The sequence below is a fragment of the Rhamphochromis sp. 'chilingali' genome (genome assembly GCF_963969265.1).
Source record: "Rhamphochromis sp. 'chilingali' genome assembly, chromosome: 8".
Lineage (NCBI taxonomy): Eukaryota > Metazoa > Chordata > Actinopteri > Cichliformes > Cichlidae > Rhamphochromis > Rhamphochromis sp. 'chilingali'.
The window spans coordinates 22,466,738-22,491,252 of record NC_137935.1 but is presented as its reverse complement, the minus strand read 5'-3'; the positions used below and the strand labels follow the sequence as shown (position 1 = coordinate 22,491,252).

Here is a 24,515-nt window from a genome sequence, read left to right as displayed (position 1 = left end):
CCCCAGCAATGGCACATAAGTATCAGAACTAGACCATGGAGAAACGGAAGAAGTTGGCCTGGTCTGATGCATATCATGTGCATGACCCGGGTGTGTGTTCACTGCTCGCTTGGGGAGGAGGCACCAGGATGCAGAAAAAAGGAAAGCCAGCAGAGGCAGTTTGCTGCTTTGGGCAATGTTCTGGTAGGAAATCTTGGCTCCTGCCACCTACCTAAGCATTGTTGCAGACCTTGTACACACTTTCATTAACATATCAGGTAATCCCTGATGGCTGTGGCCTCTTTCAGCAGGATAATGTGGCATGCCACAAAGCAAAAATGGATCAGGAATGGTTTGAAGAGCACAACAACAACAAGTATGAGGTGCAGACTTGGCCTCTGAATTCCCCAGATTTCAATCAATTGAGCATCCAGGATTCAATTGAGTAAAAGGGGTGCCAATACAATATTAGGTAGGTGGTTATGATGTTATGTCTGATCGGTGTATATTGATTGCACTCCTGTATACATTTGGTTTGTGTCTCTGTTTTCTGCCACCCTTATCTTGTTAAAAAATAATAATTAAAACAGCATTTTACACTTATTTGTACCCCACAAATGGCAGTGACTTAACTTAAACCAGCACGTTTTTCCTCCTAAGACACTTCAGTGCAACACACACACATACATACACACACCCATCCCCGCAGCAGGAGAGTGAGTGAGTGAATGGTTGACTTGCAGCTGAGAGACATGCAAAGTCTCTTTTATTTCCATTATGGCTTTCATGCCTAAATACCACCAAATTCTCAATTCTCAGCCTCCTGCTGTGCATGTTTGTGCATGTGTGTGTGAGTCAAATCTTTGATCTCTGTTTAACGGTAACATACACGGCCTAACGTGTTCAGGAGTTAACATTCTTCTCTTGAGAAAGCTTTCCTTTCCCAACCCTGCAAACATTTTACATTTGTCTGTGACTTCCAAATTAAGACATTACAGATATTGCTGCACAGACAAGACTGTCTGTGGATCTGCAACAGTTACTTACATCAGGAGACAGACAGACAGTACTGTTTATGAACACAAGAGTATTTTTCACTTGTAAAGTTTAAGTTAGCATTGTAACAAGTCACAAATATATTCAGTATTTTTACAATATATAAAATAGTGCCTGAGATTTATCTCAGTATCACCCAGCTGTAACTGTTTTTGCATGTCATGACAGAAATTGAGGATGTCACCAGTGACATCACAGAAACTTAAATATAGATTGCATTTTAGCTGGACCACAGTGAGGATGTAGCTGGGTGCAGCGTGCCCTTCAGTGACTTACACATATTGTTAAATTTGTATTTTGAATCGTGTCAAGGCAACTCGACAGGGGCTGATGTTGCTGCAGTCCTCCTGCAGATTAACTGTGGCTTGGCTGCCAGCATGGTTAGGAGAAGGACATAGAGGCAGGTTCACATAGTGGCAGAGTAAACCTGCAGAGTACCCCTGTTTTGTTTTTGTTTGTTTTGTTTTTTAAAAAACATGGTTTACATCACTCTTTTGCTTATACTCATTTTTGTGATTTTTGCTTTTATTATTGCTTGCATTGACCTTTATTCTCTGTGCTTGTTTCCTCTTGTCTCAGTGTCCTTTAACATGGCAGAATAAATGGGAGGGACCAGAGGAGCCAATGCAGTACCTCAGAGCAGTCGTAACACGGGCCCTCGCCATACAGGTAACACGTGATGGATGGTATAGCAAAAAGACATAATCTGCTGTCTTTCTTTAGGAACCTGCTTTTCACCACAGTCACAAAAAGAATATTTATAAAAAGCAGACAAACATCTATTAACATGCTATGCAATACATGACAAATATAGTGCATTCTTCGTGCGTGGGTTCTCTCCAGATACTCTGGTTTCCTCCCACAGTCCAAAGACATGGAGTTAGTATAATTGAAAACCCTAAATTGCCCCGTGTGAATGTGAGTGCGAATAGTTGTGTGTGTCTATATGTTAACCCTGTGACAGACTGACGACCTGTACTAGATGTACCCTGCCTCTCGCCCTAAGACAGCTGGAATAGCCTCCAGCACCCCCACAACCCTGAAAAGGATAAAAGGAAGAGAATGGATGGATGGAAAAGTGCAAATGTTTTGAGGCTTAATGCTACAATGGGAAATGGGTGCCGAAATATATGGAAAATCAGTACATAAGGCAAAAAAAAAGAGTTGGCACAAAGCTCAGTATTTGTTATGGCCACCTTTATTCTGTAACACAGCCTGAACACCTTTAGGCAGGCTTTCTTGTAATTTCTTTAAGTAGTCTTCTGGAATAGGTCTCCAGGCTTCTTGAAGGATATTCAAAGCTCTTCTTTGGATGTTGGCTTCCTTTTGTTCTCTTCTCTATAAAGATGATTCCACACTGCTTCAATAATGTTCAAGTCGGTATTCTGGGAATGCCAGTCCATCACTGATAGTGTTCTACTGTGTGTTTCTACTCTCCAGGTATGTTTTTACTACACTGGCAGTGTGTTTGGGATCATTATCATGCTTGAAAATTTAAACTGTTGCCAATCAGACGCTTTCCAGATAGTATTGCATGGTGGTTCATTATCTGATAGTACTTTGCAGTGTTGATAATTACATAAAATTTTGGCAAGATCCCAAACCCCACTGGCTGAAATACAGCCACATGTCAGAGCTTCAATCATGTATTATAAATGGCTATATACACTCACTGTTGTCCAAATTTCTAATTTGGATCCATTACTCCAAAAGACCTATTGGCACTGATTTTCAGTCCAGTAATTTAGCATACCTAAGCATTTTCTCCCTGTTTCCCTTCCTCAAGAATGGCTCCTTGATAGCTACCCTTCCACAGAGAGCAATTCTGATGAGGCTTCAGTAGATGGATCAACTGAAGGGTCAGATGAAATAGAGGACTGTGACAGTCCTGTACTCTACTTACCCAGTTCGCTCAGGCTTTTTTTTTTTTTTTTTTTTTTTTTTTGAACTTTTAATTGCAGAGCAGGAAAACAGCAGTCACCAGCATATACATACACAGGACAAAGATGCATCTACATGTATAGCAGGACGTGGGAGGCAGAAAGAGAAAGCCAACAGCAATATTAATAAACAATGAAAAAGGTTAACAATCGTCCCTTTGTTGCCAGGCTAAATCCCGTAAGCCCGATTTCAACCTCTGAGCAGAAGGAGTGTTCAGGTGGGCCAAAAAAGGGTCCCATATGCGATAGAAAAGGAAAGGTTTGTCCTTAAGTGCTGTAGAGAAGGCTTCCATTGGCATGATACATATCACAGACTGTAGCCACTGGTTGACAGATGGGGCCTTATCAGAAATCCACAGTACCATAATGCACTTTCGAGCGTAGTGCAGCAGTATGTGAAGGAGATCTTTGCTGCGAAAGCCGGCAGGTAGCTCATCGTTCAGTCCTAACAGGCAAGTCCTTGGACCCAGATGCAGTCGGCAATTAAATATAGTACATAGCTTGTCTATAAGTGATCTCCAAAACTGTAGAATAACAGGGCAGCTCCACAGACAATGAAAAAAGGAACCAACAGCAGACTGACATTTGTTACAGAGATTAGGCAAAGCTGGATACATTATGTGTCTCTTCTCGGGTGTAATATAAAGCCTATTTATAAGTTTAAACTGCCTTTCCCAAATAGAATTAGATGCCAAGGCTTTAAAAGGACGACAACACAACTCATCCCAAGCTTCAGCATCTATAGCGCCTACGTCTGATTCCCATTGGCCCTTGATTTTGTTAGAGTTATCCATTCTAAGATCAGAGAGAATGTTATAAATCTTTTTAGTGATACATTTTAGTTGGGTAGTTTTTACCATGAGTGATTCTATAGGAGAAAGACCAAACCCTCCATTCAAATCCTTCAATTTAGAAGTAATATAGTGCTTTACCTGAAAGTACTTCAAAAAATCCTTATTGGTCAGACCAAACTTGCTTTTCAGTTGATTAAAAGTAAGAAGAGAGTTCTCATGAACAAGATCACCCACTGTATTAATCCCTTTTTGAGACCAGTCCGCAAAACCAGCCTGAAGACCAGGTAAGAAGTCAGGGTTTTCATGAATAGGAGTAAGAAGGGAGAAACAATTAAAATATCCTTCCAGGCGCCTGACTTTGCGCCAAATAACGAGCATATTCTTTAGCACCATATTATCTTGTGTTAGAACTGTGGCTTTACCTGAGGAAATATATAGCAGGTTCCGCAACGGAATGCCCTTTAAAGAAGCGGACTCAGCGCTGAGGTAAATGGAATCCGGATCGTCCATAAACCATTCTGTAAGAAATTTAAACTGTGCAGCCAAGAGGTATTGTGGGAAGGAGGGAGCGGCAAGACCGCCTTTCTGAACAGGCAAACACAGAAAACTGTATCTCAGCCTAGGTCTTTTCTTACGCCATATAAAAGAAATAATTGAACCATTTAATTTTGACAAAACCTTTTTGGACAGAGCAAGCGGTAACATCTGGAATAAATACAAGAGGCGAGGGAGGATATTCATCTTGACCAGATGAATACGACCTAAGAGAGACAGAGGGAGGCTGCACCACCTACCCAAATCGCGATTGATGGTCTGAATTAAAGGGGTGTAGTTCAGACTATACATTTCTTTTAGATTCGGTGAAATCTTTACCCCTAAATAAGTGAAACCGGAGGGAGACCAACGAAAAGGCTGAGAAAAGGCTCCGAATTTAAAAGTCTTCTTAAAACTTATTTATTCGCTGAAGCCTTTGGCATTGATTAGAGGGGTTGACTCAATTTGTTTTAGCATGTTTCAATTTATTGTATCTATTTATTTTATCGTATCTCATTTTAATTTTCTTTACGTATGCTATTAACATGTACAGCACTTTGTGAAACTCTGGTTTTATGTTAAAGTGCTTTAGAAATAAAGTTGGTATGGTATGGTATGGTATGTTTGGATCAACCTCATTTAGAACAGAGAGGGGCATAGCCTCACTTTTAGAAAAATTGATCTTGTAGCCTGAGAAGGAGCCGTATTGGGAAATTAACGCAACTAATCTAGGAATTGAGTGAGCAGGAGAATTTAGAAAAATTAAGACGTCATCTGCATAAAGTGAAATCTTATGTTGAGAATTGTTCAAACAGAGTCCTTCAATAGCAGCATCCTTCCTAATGGCTGTGGCAAGGGGTTCCATAGCCAGGGCGAATAACAAAGGGCTCAGCGGACAGCCCTGTCGACTGCCACGTTCAATACTGAAATTGTCTGACCTATAACCATTGGTAATCACTGCCGAAAGAGGGGAAGTATAAAGGATCTGGATCCATTTAACGAAGTTGTCACCTAAACCAAATTCTTGAAGTGTGAAAAGAAGAAACGGCCATTCCAGACGGTCAAAGGCCTTTTCAGCGTCAAGTGAGATGACTAGAGCCTCAGGGTTAAACAAAGATGAGTGCTGAATAATGTTAAGTAGGCACCTCACGCTATGTGTGGAATACCGCCCTCGTATAAAACCAGTTTGATCATTCTCAACGATCGAAGGTAGTATTGGCTCAAGACGTACAGCCAGGACCTTAGCAAGTATCTTCAAATCAAGATTTAAAACAGATATAGGCCTATAGGAGGCGCATTCTTCTGGAGGTTTCCCCTTCTTCAGAATTAGCGAAATATTAGCCTCCATTAAGGAGGGGGGGAGAGTGCCTGCCTCAAAAGAGGACAGAAGCATCTTATACAGTGGGGAAGTCAGAATCTTACTAAATTTCTTAAAGAATTCCCCCGTGAACCCGTCTGGACCCGGGGCTTTGTTATTTGGAAGCATCTGAATAACTTTCAAAATTTCACTTTGCGTTATAGGTTTACATAAATCATCCCTTTGGATTTCAGTAACTTTAGGTAAATTTAGTCCTAAGAAGAAGTGATGCATACCTTGTTCCAATGTTGGTTTAAACTGGGAGGTATATAACTGCTTATAAAAAGTTTTAAAAGTATCATTAATAATTAAATTGTCATATTTAGGTAAACCAGATGAGTCTCTAACACATGGGATATTACAACCAGCACCCTTATTATGAAGAAGATTGGCCAGATAGCGGTTAGGTTTATTAGCAAACTCATATAACCTCTGCCTCATGAAGAAAAGAGATTTCTCAGCCTTTCTTGTCAATAGTGCCTCCAAAGCTGTTTTAACCACCTGAATTTCATTCCTTAATTGCTCTGAAGGTGATTCATTATGTTTAGCTTGCAGTTCGTGCAATTCCAGTTCCAATTTCCGTTGTTCCATCTGATTTTTCCGCTTCAGGCCTGCTGAATATGATATAATCAGTCCACGGGTGTAAGCCTTCAGGGTGTCCCAAAGCAGGCCTGGAGAAACTTCAGGGGTTGCATTGACCTTTAAAAAATGTTCAAGCTGATCATTTAAAAATATTTCGAATTTTGGGTTGTGAATCAAAAAATTGTTAAATCTCCAGGTATGAGACCGAGGGACAGGATTTAGATCACTTAGCTGAACAAAAACCGGCGCATGATCTGATATAATAATATCGCCTATTGTACATCTCAAAATGTTTCCCAGTGATCGCTTGGGGGTGAAAACGAGATCGATCCTACTACTTGTTCTATGAACACCGGAAAAAAAAGTAAATTCTTTATCGTTAGGATGAAGAGTCCGCCGGGTATCAACCAGATCAAGTTCGTTACAAGTATCTAAAAGTGCTTTGGCCCTTGTAGACATTTGAATTTGTTTAGGAGGGGATCTGTCCTTAGTTGTAGAAAAATAACAGTTAAAATCACCAGCTATCACAGAATTATCACAAACCCAATCAGAAAAGGAAGAGAAAGTATGAGCAATAAAGTCGTTAGACTGTACTGGCGGAAAGTAAATATTCAGAAATGACACCGCCTGACCACCTAGGGTGCCTTTTAAGGAAACATATCTACCAGACTTATCACAAATTGTTTGGTCAACTGTCAGCGGTAGGTGTTTATGTATTAAAACGGCTACACCGCGGCTCTTACTCGTAAAGGAGGAACTAAAAACTTGACCGACCCAATCACGTTTCAGTTTTAGATGCTCCTGAGGAGACAGGTGAGTTTCTTGCAACAAGGCAACATGTACATTCTCCCTCTTAAGAAAGCTCAATATTTTTTTCCGTTTAACAGGGTTATGTATACCTCCTACATTCCAGGAACAAACATTCAACATTGAATTATCACTTATCATACAACATTTTAAATAAGCATGGAACCACGCTCAGGTGACCAAAGCATAGCTGATATGTAGGGCTCCCAAACACTGCTCTACAACACCAGTGGCAAGTAAAATACACATAGAAAAACAAACGTCCTGCTCTGCTAACAATTAACAGAAAACTATTTATAAGAAACAGAACCGTCAAGAAACCAGTGAGTATAGAGGTCAGACAAAGGTCTTCAACGCCCAGCAGGGGGCGCAAGCAAACTTTCCAACTTGGACATAGAAAGATGCTGGACCAGAGTACGAGTCTTTTCTTAATCAGTAACGTGAAACAGTTGCCCGCCCGCAGCTAAAACAAGAATTCGGATTATAAATGGCTAAATAAAATAGTCTATGTGTATGGGGTTATTATCTCCGCACAGACCCGAAAAGAAAAAAAAAAGGAACCAAACAGAAAAAATAACAATAATAATAAACAGGGAAGGAAAAGAAAAAAAAAAAAAAAAAAAAAAGGAGGAGGAGGAGACGAGGGATTGGCGAATGCCTCAGGTATGGGACAGGAGCACAGATCAACAGTCCACTGGAGCCACCGAGGATGAGCGCGGCCCCGCCCCTTGAGGTACGTTATCCAGGTAAGCTGAGACTGCTTCTGGAGATCTAAAAGATTTCTCCTGGCCATCGATCTTGATCCTAAGGACAGCCGGGTACATCATAGCGAAGGGGACACCCATCTCCCTAAGGCGTTGTTTGACGTGGTAGAATCCCTGGCGTTTCTTCAGAACAGCGGCGGAGAAGTCCTCGAATATCATAATAGGAATGCCATTATGAAATAAGGACTGCTTCCTCCTAGCCGCTTGCATGATCCGTGCTTTATCCTGGAAGTTGTGGAGCTTTATGATGACCGCGCGGGGCCGCTGGGCACTGGAAGGGAGGCGTGCAAGCACCCGGTGGCAGCGATCGATTTTAACAGCGCCGCCCTTGAAACTCACAGCCACCAACTCCGGTAACCACGTTTTGAAAAAAGACACAGGGTTGGTACCTTCACTGCCTTCGGGTAGCCCAATAACACGTATGTTACACCGTCGGCTCCTGTTCTCCAAGTCATCAATCTTATCCAAAGCGGCCTCCAGCTTAAGCTCCACTTCAGAAATCTTGGCGCCATATCCCGCTGTAACATCTTCCTGCGTTGATATACGTGCCTCTGCCTCCTTCATTTTAACATCCAATGCAGAGATGTTAGCTGCGCATGTTTCCAGTCTTTTCAGAACTGGATCAATCTTCTTCTCAAAGGAGGCCTCCACCGCCCTCAGCACCTCCGCCGATATCCTCTCCACCAATTTGTCGACGTCCATTCGGTCGAGAAGTGGGGGCGACTGGGCCTCCGCCATAACCGCTACAGCATGATCGCTGAGCGGAGGGTGATTTTCTCCGGATTTGCCCGGTTTCGACCCAAGGTTGAGCTTCTTCTGGGTGCTTGGCATCGTACGAAGTTTAAAAGTCGAAATAAACAGAGACTTTAACCAAACAAGACATATAAAGGCCTAAACAAATGCCAAGCTGCGGGAGCGGGCGAGAAACACAGCTACTCCGCCATTGACGTCACGTGACCCCCACGCTCAGGCTTTTTAACGAAACTCTATACACCGTTCCGAGATATGGCACGTTTTTGGCTAATTGTTCTTTTGGAATCACCTTGTTCGTGCAAATATATGTGTTGTCTTTTCCACTTTTGTAAATAATGTGTTGGTTCTTTGCACAGGTTTATCTCTTAATGTTAGGTGTCATTTTCTACACATGAATGAATAATAGGTCAGTATTTAAGTGGCTTGACAACCAAAAAGTAACATTTCCCTGAAAATGGTCAGGTACAAGGACTGGAGTGAAACTGAGCGTAAAAGCAGCCAATGCCCAAAGAAAAACACTGAAAGACCTTCAAAAAAATGTGAAGAACTATTGCTTGAGATCACTTTGAAAAATGAAAAGAAATTGTGGCTCCATAGAAGCAAAAGAAAAAGGCTTTGCACCTTAGTGTGTAACAGTTGTTATCATTTAGTTTTAATTATTTCTTCACGGGCTGAAATTCACAAGAGCCCACTACTATAAGAGCACCTTTGTCCTCAACAACACATGGTATTTTCTGATGGCCTGAGTTAAAAATTGAGATGGCCTTGAGAATCCTCTGTAGTGCTGCTCTCAACGGAAGGAGACTTAAGAAGTATAAGAGTTTTCTAATCAGCCTTTGAGGGATCCATTTAAATTCATCATGCATTTATCCTACCCAGAGCTTTGTCATTCAGCAGTGATGAATATTAACAGATTTCTTTTCTAAAAATTTTAATTCCAAAGGATTTAAAGAGAACCTCGCATTTCAGAGATCATAAAATATGAAGTGGAATTCCACTTTTTATAAACGGATCTCAAAACAACAAGAGGCCTTTAAGCTGAATTTGCGGTACTTTACGTTATGACATACAGGGTGGTCTAGGCAATGTGTTTATTAAAACGCTGCCAGAAAATTTCTTGTTGTTTTCAATAGGGGTACATAAATAAAAGGGGATTATTCTATAAAAGCAGGAGGTTCTGGGAAGTGTCAGCCTTAGGTTGGTGCCAGGAAATAAGGGTTCTGGCGGAAATTCCTCTCTATCTCCGCTCAACTGTGTCTGACTGTACTTCAATATGTTCTGGCAGACTAGAATGCACACATACACCCTCACGTTCAGAAATTATTTCTGTGTGGATGCATTTCATTATCTGCGTGGGCGAGCCTCCCTGCCTCTGTCTGTCTGCTGGCCTGCCTGTCTACCCATCTGTTTGCGTGTATGTCTGCCTGATACTCGATTTTTGTTTTTTCTCTTTTTTTTGCCCTGTCTTCTAGCCTCCCTGTCTACCTACACTCCATCTGTCTTAGTATGTGTCTGTCTAGAGGCTGCGCTGTCCTTAATTGTCTGTTTCTGCCCATCAGCACTGAGTGATATCTCTGTTTGCAGCATGTCTGTATTCTATTAGCTAATCAGCGCAATAAAGGCGGACTCTTCCAGAGCTGCAGCTGTGTGGAGCTGCTGAAGAATAAAAAGCCAACAGCACAGCAGTGCACCCAGACGAACAGGACGACCTTGACAGCACTCAAATGCTTGCACACATACAGTATATACGCACAAATAGCATGAGCAACATCAGCACAACTCGGTTCGCTTTATTATTAATGCACCCAAATCTTTCTTGGTGCATGCCTCGCTTTGATTATGTGTGCCCACATGCGCCCGGTTGCAAGTGTGTACTTGTGTGTATGTGAAGCTAGGATTTATGCACATTTCTTCTTGACATAAAGCTCATCTCAGTTTATCTCTAAAGCCAGTGCAGACTGATTCTGTGGTAAAAGTGAATCTATTAATAAAAGAGATTGGATCTCTATTGGACAGATAAAATGTTTGCTCATTCTGCCTCCATTTGTCAGCATTTTTCTTCAGTTGACATTAAATCTTAGAACTGAAGCCAATCGGGCTTAAATAATCTTTTGTATTTATAAAGTTTAAAAGCACAGTGAAATCAGTTGTGCTCTGCAACATTTACCAGTAATAAAGTATTTTTGCTTGCCACACAATTTAATAATTTTTTTTATCCCTTTTTGTTGTGACACAATAGATGGCCGACATCTAATCAAAGCAGATGTTGCTGAATATAGCAGACTGCATCAACATATTGGACGGGGCTAACAAAGCTCCAAGTCCATCTGTGCAGAGTTACACAAAGAATTATGTTTAACATCACTGTTTGTCTGGGTTAAGCATTTATTTTATTTTACTGTTTTTGCACAAAACCCAAGAATCTGGGAGTGTTTCCAGGATTATTTTTAAAGTTGGGATGGCAAATCTTAATACTTGATTATAAATACAGTTAAGAAATTGCTGTAGAAAATATTCTGCATGGTTTTTGGTCTCATGCGCAGACCTTGTACAGATATACTTTGGGAAAAGCAGCACTGCACGTTGTTTTGTATTTAATTACTCTCTTACAAAGTGCTGAAACACATACTCATTACTTAAAAGAGAAGGATAGAAATAGAAATGGCATTACATAGAAATACCTTAATCAAGTACATTAAAACTGTACCTCAGAATAGTGCTTCAGTAAATGTACACCACTAACCCTGTCCACGCGCTCATAAAATGGCGTTGGGCTTTGCGAGGTTTGTGGGCGTGCGTCTGTATGTGTATTATGTTCCCATTAGTGCATAATTGGTGTTCCAGTTTTATCAGCTTGTTGATGCGGTGATAAAAAGGTGAGGCATTAAATGGTCTATTAGCTACATTAGGCTGTGCATTTTATTCTCTCCTTTGTAACCCTTTGGCTTCACTTTACAAATACACAATAACTGAGACAAAAATTACTCTGTCCAATTTAGGAACCATTCCACTGAAAGATACATGCTGGGTCCATGTGTTTTTGGACTGTGACATTATTTATTATTTTAGCTGTTCACCAAAATGTGGTCAAGTTACAGTTACATGATGAATATGAGTTTGAATCTCAACCTTTCACCTTTTATTTAAAGGTTTGAATAAAAATATTAGCTGAAATGTTTTTCTGAACAGTTCGGTGTTTTTAGAGGTTCAATATGTAATTGGACAAATCAACATATTAATAAATACTTTGTAAAAATCCTTTTCTTTAAATGATCCCCTGAAGTGTGGCACTCGTGGCCCTCCCCAAATAATGGTTTTCCTGCTGTGTGTGTGTATGTTTTTGGCCATTACTGCTGCTCCATTCAGTTGTTGTTGATCGACTCAGACCAGGTGATTAACTCTGCAGAATATTCTGCTAATTTACTTCTCAAAACCTGATGGATTGCAACTATTTGCCCCCTTCCTGATTTCTTCGTTTTCTTTCGTTTTTTTTATTTTTTTCATATTTGTCACATTCACCTGTTTCAGATCATCACAACAAGCTTTAATTTTAGAGAAAGATGACCCAAACAAATATACAATGCAGTTTTTAAATGAACAAAGTCCTACGCTGTGTTTATGGAAAAGTCTAATATGTTCTTTCTGTTTTGAGGCTGGTGACTGGTTTGCATCTTGTAATGAATATGCTTCTCTTTATGGTAGACCTGGATAATGATATAAGATAAGATAAGATAAGATAAGATAGAACTTTATTAATCCCTTGGGTGGGTTCCTCTGGGAAATTCGACTTCCAAAAAAAGCACAGCAACGACCAAAGTTACAGTTACAGAACTGTTATATATATATATATATATACACACACACACACACACACACACACACACACACACACACACACACACACACACACACACACACACACACACACACACACACACACACACACATATATAAATACAGAGACAAATATAAATAAAATATACAAAGGGGATAAATAGAATAAATAGGAATAAAAAATAAAAATACAAGTGAATTGCACATTTCAAGTATTGAGTCTATTGCACTGTTGACTATTTACAAAAAGTATTGCACAAGGTATTGTACAGTGAGGTGCAGAGGCACTACAGCTTAGTTGTTCCCCCCTCCTTTGTCCTCCTGTTTCCCCTCCCTCTCCCCTCCAGAGAGGAGTTAAACAGTCTGATGGCGTGTGGGACAAAGGAGTTTTTAAGTCTGTTAGTTCTTGTCTTGGGGAGAAGCAACCTGTCACTGAACAGACTCTTCTGGTTGTTTATGGCCGTGTGCAGAGGATGCCCAGCATTGTCCATAATGTCCATCAGTTTCTTTAATGTCCTTTTCTCTGCCACTGTCACCAGAGTGTCCAGCTTCATGCCGACCACAGAGCTAGCCTTCCTGATCAGTTTCTCCAGCCTGGATGAGTCCCTCTTTGCTGTGCTGCTCCCCCAGCACACCACAGCATAGAAAAGTACTCCAGCAACCACTGACTGGTAAAACATCCTCAGGAGCTTCCTGCAGATGTTAAAAGACCTCAGCCTCCTGAGGAAGTACAGTCGGCTTTGGGCTTTTTTATACAGGTGCTCTGTGTTGCATGACCAGTCCAGTTTATTGTCCACCCACAGCCCGAGGTACTTGTACTTGTTGACCACCTCCACCTCCTCCCCCTCTATCTGAACTGGCAGTGGACCTTCTCTGGACCTCCCGAAGTCCACAACCAGTTCCTTAGTCTTTGAGGTGTTGAGTTGCAGGTGGTTTGTGTGACTCCATGCGACAAAGTTCCTCACCAGACTTCTGTACTCCTCTTCCTGATCATCCCAGATACACCCCATGATGGCCGTGTCATCTGCAAACTTCTGAATATGACATAATTCAGAGTTGTAGCAGAAGTCAGAGGTGTACAGGGTGAAGAGAAGAGGGGACAGCACAGTTCCCTGTGGTGCTCCTGTGCTGCTGACCACTGTGTCTGACGTGATGTCCTTCAGCCTGACGTACTGTGGTCTGTCGGTGAGGTAGTCGGAGATCCAAGCCACCAGGCAGGGGTCCACCTCCATCCTGTTCAGTTTTTCCTGAAGCATACAGGGCCGGATGGTATTAAAGGCACTGGAAAAGTCAAGAAACAGGATCCTGACCGTGCCTTTTCCCCCATCCAGGTGTGAGTGGGCTCTGTGTAGGAGGTACAGGATGGCATCCTCCACTCCGACACCCACCTTGTATGCAAACTGTAGTGGGTCCTGGGCATGTTGTACCTGTGGTCGGAGGAGGTTGAGGAAGAGCCGCTCTAGAGTCTTCATAAGATGTGACGTCAGTCCCCTCCTGGAGACTGTCCTTCCACTCGGCTGAATGTTCTAAAGGGTTTTTTTCATAGGAAAGGACCCTGTGGTCATCTGGCACTGTTATCTTCAGTGGATGTCTAAACCTTTTTATGTTGCGGTGCTCACCGGTGTGTCCCAAATGCACTCAATTCTTGATCTGACCACTCCTAAAGTCCCTGCTACCTCTCTGTTGGATTTGTTTAGTGTATGTAGCCTGAGGACGGCCTGTTCCTCCTGCAGTGAGTGCTCCTTTGACAGCATATTTTGGATTAACCCAAACAGCTTCCACTCTTCAGCTTATATCCGGACATCTGACCTACCTAATTTATGAAAAAATGTAGCCCACACTTGGCCATAAAACAGCTTTATAATTATGTATCCAATTACATCTGAGCCTCTGTTTATAAAGACACCTACTGTGGTTCATGCACTTTTTGTTTGTGTTTGGTTCTTTTGTTCAACCCCTCCAATTAAACCTGTGCTACACTTTAAGCCCATAGTCATTATTTAACTGAAACTAGAATAAGCTCTGGTACACACACAAAAAAAAACCCAAAAGCACATGGATCTAACTGTATGTTTTATTTTATGAGAAGCACAAGCATGTAACGTAAACAAGTTTTTTAGAATTCAAATCTGTGTCGTATTTCCATGTGACATAAAACTGTGTGACGCCTTTGTGTTACAGATTTTATGCCTGCATTATGTGTTAGCTTTGAGTCTTTATTTGTAATTTGCAAAGTATTTGGCTCATTAATCTTTGCGTCTACACATCTCTCTGTTTCTGTTTCTCTGTCTTTCTTTTCATACAGAGTTGGGTGGAACGTGCAAATAGACAGGCACTCCTGTCAGACATCCTAGATCTATCTGAGCTATTTCACCCTGATACCTTTCTTAATGCTTTGAGACAGGAAACTGCCAGGTAACACACACACACACACACACACACACACACACACACACTGGACACCTTCATAGGGGATTGAATAAGTGTATATATCAATGTTAAAAATACATATATTCATTTTGCTTTTTTTAAGGACCATGTCCTGTTCTATGGATAGTTTGGTGTTTGTTTCGTCATGGAGGAGTCCAATTGCACAAGCAAAACTACAAGTAAAGGTAAAGCCAGTCATCTACTGCTCATGCATGCAAACATCAGATCCTCACCTCCATCTACAGAAGAATACAATTGCTATAACCAAGGTACACTGGCTGAGTGAAAATTATTGGAGGAGAAGACAGCAAGAATAGATACAGATGCAGGTAAGGAGGCAGGAGTTACAAGACTGAAGAAAAAGGAGAGACTGGGGGTAAAAGAAAAGCAAAGAATTAGCCATTGTGCCAGAACTCAACTCTTTAAGAAGGGTACGTTACCCAGAATTATGCCTGATTTTGGGACATGGGGATCACTCAGCTAACCCAAACTGCACTTTTGGAAATGTGCAAAGATCCCCCTGGTGTGAATAAAGCCTTTATTAGGGACAAAGCCGCTGCTGACAGCAGCCAGCTCAGGTCTCTGGTGCGTTTTGGATATATTGTGTAATTCTAGTCCTTTCTGACCAAACAGAACTGTGCAGCACTCCTCTCAGTCATCAGTTATTCATTTTATGCTCTGATTTAAGGGTGATATGACTGTCTTTAATATAATACTTTGAGGCAATACTTCTATTTCTCTCATGCCAATAAAAATTGGCACAGTTTGACATGCGCTTAGTTAAAATACACAAAGAGAGAAGGAAAGGGTGTTGGTGCTGACAAAGAGGCTGCAGCTGCAGGGAGGGAAGGGGAAAACACTCAGACGTCTGACAGAGAAAGTGAAAGGATATAATTGTTGTGAAGCAATGAGCTCTCTCTCACACACACACACACACACACACACACACACACACACACACACACACACACACACACACAATATGTAAAAACATTTTCTGGATTTGTGTCTTGCTCTCACTCTCTGGGTTTTTCTTTCCCAGATTATGGTGATATAGTACTTGTATGTGTGTGTCTGATTTGACGCCAGAGTTCCCTTTATTGTCTGTCCTACTGTGGAAAATCCCTGAGTCACTAGACTGACTTCACTTGATGTCTCTTTCATGTAGTATGTAGCATGCTAGTTAATCTGGGAAGGGCTCCCACCAGTGTTCAGCGTTTAAGTCACAGAGTAGCTGTTTTCCCGTTGTTCCATTTTCGCGTGTCTGTTTCTCTTGTTCATCTTATCATTTGCATTTTCTTTGTAGATTGGAGGTCTCCAGTTGGAGGGTTGCAGTTTTGATGGTGTCCATCTTTGTGAGAACCAGCATGATTCTCCCAGCGTGTCAGCTGTCCCTACGTGCTACATGGCCTGGGTTCCACAGGTATGCATGTGTTCTTAAAAGAGAGAACCACACTGTGCAGCACCTGACAGTAATCATCTTAAATGTTTTGTTCAAGATTTCCAAAGCCCACAGCAACGTCGTCTTTCAAAACCCAAACATGTACAGTTTAAGCTAATAAATTGTATAAAACAGAATTCTTTTTGTTTACATTTTAGGGTTTTGGCAGCAATTGTTTGCAATTTTATTTGAAAAGTGACACAAATGACTAGATCATTTTTTAAACAGTTGCCAGGTGCTCTCATGTCAGTTGACTACTCTGTTAATGAAGTACTTGTTCTTTGACCTTGGATGTTGCGTTATGGTGGAAATATGAATTTTTATCAAAATTACACAAAGTCTGGAGGACGCTCTGGGGATTTGTGCAGATGGGAGTTTTTTGCTGTTTAGGCTTCAGTGACACAGGTAGAGCCCAGCCAAATATCTGACTGATATGGCTGATATTTGCTAACATGTAACAGCTGATAAATACTAATTTAAAAAGTAATGAAGAGACGAGAGGATCGTCTTTCAACTGCGTTAGAACATTTTTCAGTGTTGATGTTGCATAGTTTGTCCAACAGAGGGCGCTATACAGCTTCAGTGTTGACATTGAGACATGTTTATTTTTAACTTGGATTGTTAATTATTTTAGTAAAAATTCATAAATAACATATGAAATAAATAACATTTGTCTGTTTGCCATATTTGTAAAAGACCGAATATTAGTATTGGTCTTAAAAATCTTCTGTCAGTCCCTAAAAAGAATTAGTGGTCATCGTCGGCCTCTCTGGCTTTTTATTAGCACTATTCATGTGCAACATGTCTTTATGGTCAGTTTTTAAAACCCTTCCACGTAACTACAGCCCACAGACTCTTGGTTTGCCGGACACCAAATATATGAGTGCTCCAGAAAAGAATCGCTCTGACTAAAATTTCAGTGTGGACGTCAAGCTTAGGTTTAAGAATTGTTCATAGCGAGTCATCCAAACCATGCAGCAGCATATTAATGTCTAAACTCATGTTGTAGATGGATCGTCTCAGGTCTTCTCTTGCTGAAGTTGGGTCAGTTTTTGGCGTCTTCTTCTTACCATGTGATTGCATTTGTCTCTGCCTATCGGGGACCCGCACACGAACGTTTATTGAGGGGAAAAAAGTTAATCCTCATCCTCCTTCTTTGCTGGGCTAAGAAATGGCTAATGATGTCAGACTTAAGAGGTTGACTGGGCTCTACAGGCTGGTCTTGAGACCTTTCGACTGGTTGGCGAGTAGTTGCTGTGAGATTGGTTGCAAAGAGGCTACACTGAAATGCGATTGCTTTGATCTCTCTTTGCGACTGATTTAACCTAGAGGCAGCCAGCAAGTTCCAGCAACCACTCGCCAACTGGTCTAGGAATTCACATTTTCCCTAGTGACCAGAGTTTGCCAGGTCTTCACTGACCAATGACTGAAGTTTTATATGTTTTATCTAATCAGTTACATTGCAGTGGCAGAAAGTTGTCATTTATTTGTTATCACGTTTGTGAGATATGTCAATTTTTAATCATTTAGCATGAAACTCTGTGACTATACAGTATTTGTGCATACTTACGCTCATACACTAAATTTCTACTTCATCCTAGAACTCTGTTGCTGCCTGCACTGCAGCAGAGGAGAGTATCTGTCTGCCTCTCTATACCAGCTCTGAGAGGGTGAAGGTGGTCACGCACATCTCTCTGCCCTGTGGAGCGAACCCCAACCAGTGGATACAGTGTGGAGCTGCTCTTTTTCTCAAACAGCAGTAAGAGGACGGGATCTGGTTGTGGCGAGAGTCACAGAGAGAAAAAGGATTTTCTGTGCTCAGTATCTGACCAGGGCAACAAATAAACCAGATGGATTGTTAGCACTCTGATATGTCAGGGTAATTTTTCAGTGACGCGCATTAGCTCATAGACCAAACCTTTTAAAACACATTTGCTTTATATCATATCATTTGTATAACAGAGTACAAGGGAAAGGACCAGAGTGAAGGAAAACAGGACCAAAGAATAACTGATGCTTTCTCGGGTTGTGCTACGACACTAAAACTGAATAAAAAGCTAAAAGACAAACAGCGGTGATACTGTTAATAAACTATACATGCATTATTATTTGGATCCCAAGAAACACTACTACACTAAAACTGTCAGTAAGTCTTGCTACTTCCAGTCTCACAAGAAAATTGTGTTTATTACATATTAAAAAATGTTTTTTGCATAGGCATTGTATTCCCTGCTGTACTTTTGGACGTATTTATTCAAAATAAAGGTAAAATAAAAACCATCTTTCCTGCCTTCAATAGAATAACATTGCTAAAGTACTAAAAGAGATGTGTGTGTTTGTGCGTGGTGTTTCAGAATGGCGCTGACCCTCCGTCACATACTATTAGTAGTCAGAACTGTTTGACAGTGAACTGTACAGATCTCAGTTCACTGTGTTCTGCCTCTCCCACAGCTCTGCTGAAAGGGGCTTTACAGACATGATGCACTTCAGTGTCAGTTCTCTTTCTGTAACGCAAATACACACACATGCACAAGTTAGTCCCTAACCTCTGTGTGATTGGTTCTGAGTTGAGGTTGAACGGAGTCAGTGAAGCTGTGATGGATGGCCGCTGAGCTGCAAGTGTGGGCGTGTGATTTGGAAGGTGTGTATGGGCGCTTGTGTATGAATCCAATCATAAGCATCAAGCTTGATTGATGGCTTAATTAAGATTCCCCCCTCCCCCACTCACTTTTTCAATTTTTCTCATGCCTTTGCGCAAATGTCTGTTAATGTCAGTGTATGAAAGTGTGATCACATCTGTGTGTGTGTGTGAGGAGACGGAGAGGAGAGTTGAAATTAGGGAGGAGCGGGTATTGTGTGTGCACTGCAGTGTGACAAAATGGGAGTGAAATGGAACAGCAGGTTTGAAAAAGAGAGAGGATTGGATTTCAGCGAAACATGGCCCTCTGGGTCAGAGAGGGAGAGCGAGCGAGCGAGAGACAGACAGAAGGATGGAGGCAGAGGAGGAGAGAGGGAGGTGATGATGCAGGGACGGGAAAGAGCGAGAAAAGGGCCGTAAAACTTGGGCGAGAAAATTGAAGAGAAACAGGAAAATGAGTGTGGCTAAGGTGACAGGGTTTGGGAGGACAGGTTAAAGGGAAAGATGGATGGAGGGAGTGAGGACAAGTAGTGAGTGAGTTATGGGGAATCAACAGGGGAGGGAGAAAGTGAAACACAGGGAGCTTATAGAAAGGTTTATACCTGCTACGGTACTGGAAACACTGCCAGTTTGTCCTGTATTTCCTTAACAGCATAAAGATCTTTAATGTTTTCATTAGATTGCACTGTAACAAGTCAAAATGGGAATCTAAAGGCTGATTATTTTCTCTCTGCTCAAAAATGAGACGTTGAAATTGGATTCAAAACAGTGAGCGCTGTTTCACAACTCTTCCTCGCGTTTTGATGACTTCTAATCCTGTAGGCAGCGGTGGAAAATTAACATCAGCATTGCAGCAGAGGGGGGAGAAAAAAAAGGCTTTTGCCAAGGGCTTGTTTCCAAGGTAATGTGTTTACAGAGTTTTGTCTTTATCTCAAATTAGCATTCCAGGTTTGAGAAACTATTGTGATAAAACTCCTGCTGCGACGGTGTTCAGCAGCTGCCTTTGCAGGTTGTTTGTTTGGAGTTCTGATCACAAACCCACACGACATGAGTAATCCGGTGAAACGTCAGAGCAATGATGTAAACGCGGCACGCTGCAGATTCCTGCGATAGACAGATTTCTGATTTACCTCAGCAAAGCATTGTAATCCGTTTGTAAACCGCCACGTTTAGTGCGCGCATAGCATTCAAAAAACTCCCACTTTTCAATAATAATAAAAAAATCTTGGCCTTTTCTTTGCCTTTGTCTTGACCCGCCCTCCATTCTTCCCGAGCTTCCTCCATGACGTCCACAAGTGTTTGGGGATTTTCTGTGTTGTTTAAGCAACAATACAATAATGCTTATGTAAACCGTGCATATGTGAGACATAAACATTTTGTTTTCTGTCTGATAATGTCTCTAACACTTGTGGGGGGCTTTTTCGTCCAAATAAACATGAGGAAATAAACAGGAATGAACAGGACCTTGTCATTTGTTTTTCTATACTGTAAAATATACAATCAGGCCTCCTCAGATTGGAGTCAGGTTTGGTCTACATTTAGTCTTCCTTTCACGGCGTGTCGAATGGTATTTTAACTTTTGGCATTCAGCATGCTAACCAGGCCAACATGTGTTGGCTCGCCATAAAACAAGGCTGATAAAATATCTGCTTCCCAGATTTTAAAATGTTAGAGACACTCCCTTATTGGGCACTTGCCATATTTTAATAAGCAGTACAGGACTGGAACCTTCATGGGCTTCACAATTTGATTCAGAAGTCTCACTGCGCTGTTTTCCCAGTAAACGACAACAGAAACGCTTCAGTGTGTCCAAACTCAACAGAGAGTTTTCTTCAGGGGTGGGAAGTGAGAGGAAGAAGCCAACACAGTCAAGCCGGATGGAAACATGCAGAAAATACACTGCAGGAGAGCAAAATGGAGGAGGTGTAGAGAGAGATGCGAACACTACTGGCAAGGAGGCAAGAGAGGAAAAGTGGGATCTACCTGGCAGTGAGCAAGTTCGATTGACCCAAAGGCAACAGCAGCTGAAAAATATTGTACCAAGACATGTTTGCTTAATGCATGCTCTGCAGCTGTACATATAGTGTCTGTTTATCTTTAAGCGATATTAAAGTTCCTGGTGATATGAAAAGACCACTTAATACTGTCATATTTAATGCTTTGTACTATTTTATCATAGTGTCAGATCCACTGGTTTCAGACTGGGTCTGCCACACCCCTCATCACAAATACTGCCAGTTGTTACCTGTTAATTGTCCGTTATCTGTTCAATTCCAGTGTTAGTGACTGAGGAGCCAAAGATAGTGGTTTTTGATTGATTATGTAGGATATTGAGTTTTTGTTATTAAATAGTGTGTCAGGTTGTATTTTATTATTTTGGCCCTGGAGAGCTCGACACTTCCTTTTTTATCCCTCAGCATAAACATGCCGACTGGGGTGTTGTCACCATGCCGGCGGGCGGGCAGACGGGGTGGACAGTCAAGTTTGTGGAAGTGGTAACTCGAGAACAAGGCGATTAGGATTTTGAAATTGATACCATGGATTCATCTGCTAAACATCTTGGACCAGTTAGAATCTCAGTGACCTCGACCTCAAGGTGAAGGTCAAAGGTCAAGTTTTCTTGAGCATCTGTTGGGTGTTCAGAACTGCCCTTCTGCAGACCTCTAAAAGTTATCAAACCTATCTGACATTAACTGGCCAAGAAACAGCTTGTTGATCCATTGTCCCATTCATTTTGAACTTCTAAAAAAGGGGGACTGTAGATTCAAATGTCTGTAATTCTTCAACAATTCATGCAAAAAAAAAAACCCCCAAAAAACCCAGAGCAAACAAACTTCTAAAACCCTTTGAATTAAAGCGGAAAGTCTGCACTTTAGTCTGCCCCATATTGATTGTTTGATTTACAATCCACTATGGTGGTGTTACAGAGGCTAAACTACAAAGGTTATGTCTTTGTCCCACACATTATGAGGAGCACTACTTACCTCATGCTAGCTTCCTCTCGTAATGGGCCTTTCCTTGCCACAGCGCTGCCATCCAAGATGAGAGTACAAGATATAATGAGACAATGTATTAGTGGTCAGCTGCTGCTTTAGCCAAGATGATCATTTCATTCCTCTCCTAATAACAACATAGGATCCCCAGAGCCCATTAAAATAATTGCAAGGGACCCACTGCGAAAAGGTTTAACACTAGCATCCCCAGGCTTCTACCTTTCTACCTATAAAACCCGAGAGCAGTCAAATGGTGGAAGTGGAAGCTAAATTGGCTAGTCATTCATATGTATATTAGGTCGTTACCTAGGAATTCTGGAGGGAGGGGAGTGGGGGTGAGTGATTGAGGGGGTGGGGGAGCTGCTAAAAGCTGTGAACTTCCTTTTGTGTTTCATCTTGATGCATTCTCAATCATCCAGGGAAATAAATCTCCAAAAGTCACCAACTTGGAGTGTTTCAGTTTGCCATCTTAGGGAGAAATCAACACACATGGGTGTATGTCCTTTGTTGCTGAGATTTATTGATAAAAACAGTACAAAAAACCAACCATTTGTACACATATTTACAAATGGCCTGCTGAGTGGTGCATGGAGCATGTTCATTGGTTCATGGACCTCCCTGAACTAATGGCATTTATTGCAATTGTCATCTTGCGGGGGGTTAACAGGGTTCCATCTCTAAATGACTGCTGGTCAGCAAACCTGGGAAACCCACAGATAATTGGAACTATGGCACGAAACCGCTTCCAAAACATCATGCAACACCTACGCTTTGATGACAAGTCCACCCGCAGTGATCGAGCAAAGACTGATAAGTTCGCTGCAATTTCCAGTGTGTGGGGATCATTTGTCACCAACTGCATCACGTGCTACAACCCTGGTCTACATATCACCGTTGATGAACAGCTTTTCCCATCAAAGACTCGGTGCTGTTTCCTGCAGTATATTGCAAGTAAACCGGACAAGTTTGGGATCAAGTTTTGGGTGGCTTGCGACCTAAAATCCAAGTACATTTGCAATGTCTTCCCATATCTTGGCAAGGACCCCAGTCGTCCCACTGGGGAGAGACTTTCTGAAAATGTAGTAATGAGGCTGATGGAACCATTCCTAGACAAGGGCAGAAATGTTACCACGGACAATTTTTTCACATCGCTTTCACTGGCACAAAAACTTCTTAGACGGAAAACCACCATCCTCGGCACAGTCAACAGGATTCGCAGGGAAATTCCTCAATCCACTAGACAGACAGATCGCAATGTATTCACCACTCAGGTATGTTGCAGTCTTTTGTGGTTCTATGTTTATGTGTTTCATTGTGTGTAAAAGGGCTATGAAAATAACAATTTATCTTATTTCTTAGGTGTTTTCAACCTCTGCTGCCACGCTGACGGCATATGCGGCCAAACGGAAGAAGACAGTCTATATTCTTAGCAGCATGCACAGCGTGGTTCAGACTGATAACACCACCAAAAGGAAGCCAAACACTGTCACCCTTTACAACAAAACAAAGTGTGGCGTGGATGTGATGGACCAGATGGTTCGGGAGTACACTGTCCGCAAAGGAACACGGCGCTGGCCAGTCGCCGTGTTTTATAACATGATTGACATGGCAGCACTGAATGCACATGTGCTGTATCAAGCATGCACCGGGACGAAGGAAAGACGGGTGGACTTCCTGGTGGCGCTTGCAACAGAGTTGGCTCACTCTCATGTAGCTGCGAAGAAGGCAAGAAAAGATCAGTTGCTTCGGGCAGAACCCTCCACACCGAGCCCTGGAAAAAGAGCCACGTGTCAGGTCAAACACAAATGCAAGAAAAATCAGGCCACTGTGCGATGTGTTCACTGCTACAGGTACACATGTGGTAAATGCAGACGACAGATACCGTGGCAGTGCCAGGATTGTGAGTGATTGCTGAAAATGTTGAAATGTACTCACTCACTTTTTATCATTATTTGTAAATATGTGTACAAATGGTTGGTTTTTTGTACTGTTTTCATCAATAAATGTCAGCAACAAAGGACATACAAAGGACATGTGTTGATTTCTCCCTAAGATGGCAAACTGAAACACTCCACTCCCAAACCCCCTCAATCACTCACCCCCACTCCCCTCCCTCCAGAATTCCTAGGTAACGACCTAATATACATATGAATGACTCCAGCATTTGACTGACTGCTCTCCAGCTTTTAAAGGTAGAAACGCAAAATGATGACTCCGCGGGGGTCTAAGGTAGAAAACCAAAATGACTGCTCTCCGGGGGTCTAAGTGATCTTAAATATATCTTATATATCCTATATATATATATATGTGTAAAATAAGCTCTGGCCTCGTGCCTTGAGAACAAATACAGTGTAATCATAGGAGGGAAAAAAAGTTCAGTATTGTAGCTAATGTAATTTCCTTTGATAATGTGTAGAGCCATTTGATTTCTGGAGCGACTGCACAGAACATGAAACAAACGTTTTCAAAGAGACATTTTCCTTTTTACATTTGTTTTTTATGTGCATAAAATAGTAATGAAAATTGTTCACTGTTCAGTTTTCTATATACATTTTGAGTGGTGACCGCAGGCTGATGGTTTTCATGATTACATGCTGATGAAGGGCACGAGAT

General features: G+C 41.6%; 2 protein-coding genes across 4 annotated transcripts in view; both read left to right on the top strand.

Annotated features, from left to right (window-relative positions):
• Positions 1 to 18,553, top strand: part of dync2h1 (dynein cytoplasmic 2 heavy chain 1) — a 141,849-nt gene extending 123,296 nt beyond the window's left edge. For all 3 annotated transcript variants that reach the window (XM_080889712.1, XM_080889713.1, XM_080889711.1), the window contains 5 exons: positions 1,615 to 1,704; positions 14,706 to 14,815; positions 14,934 to 15,015; positions 16,137 to 16,253; positions 17,873 to 18,553. In XM_080889712.1, coding sequence (XP_080745838.1) covers positions 1,615 to 1,704; positions 14,706 to 14,815; positions 14,934 to 15,015; positions 16,137 to 16,253; positions 17,873 to 18,034 — 561 coding nt within the window. In that variant the 3' untranslated portion in view covers positions 18,035 to 18,553. The remainder of the gene's footprint in view (positions 1 to 1,614; positions 1,705 to 14,705; positions 14,816 to 14,933; positions 15,016 to 16,136; positions 16,254 to 17,872) is intronic.
• A 3,712-nt stretch (positions 18,554 to 22,265) lies between these two features.
• Positions 22,266 to 24,053, top strand: LOC308400880 (piggyBac transposable element-derived protein 4-like). The gene is made up of 2 exons (XM_080888907.1): positions 22,266 to 23,173; positions 23,262 to 24,053. Exons 1-2 carry the CDS (start codon positions 22,490 to 22,492, stop codon positions 23,808 to 23,810), a joined length of 1,233 nt encoding a protein of 410 aa, XP_080745033.1. The 5' UTR covers positions 22,266 to 22,489; the 3' UTR covers positions 23,811 to 24,053.
• The last annotated feature ends 462 nt before the right edge of the window (positions 24,054 to 24,515 follow it).

Coding starts and splice junctions, on each gene's coding strand:
- LOC308400880 (XM_080888907.1), top strand. CDS start 22,490: ATGGAGCATGTTCATTGGTTCATGGACCTCCCTGAACTAATGGCATTT. Junction 23,174..23,261: donor GCAATGTATTCACCACTCAG/GTATGTTGCAGT, acceptor CTTATTTCTTAG/GTGTTTTCAACCTCTGCTGC.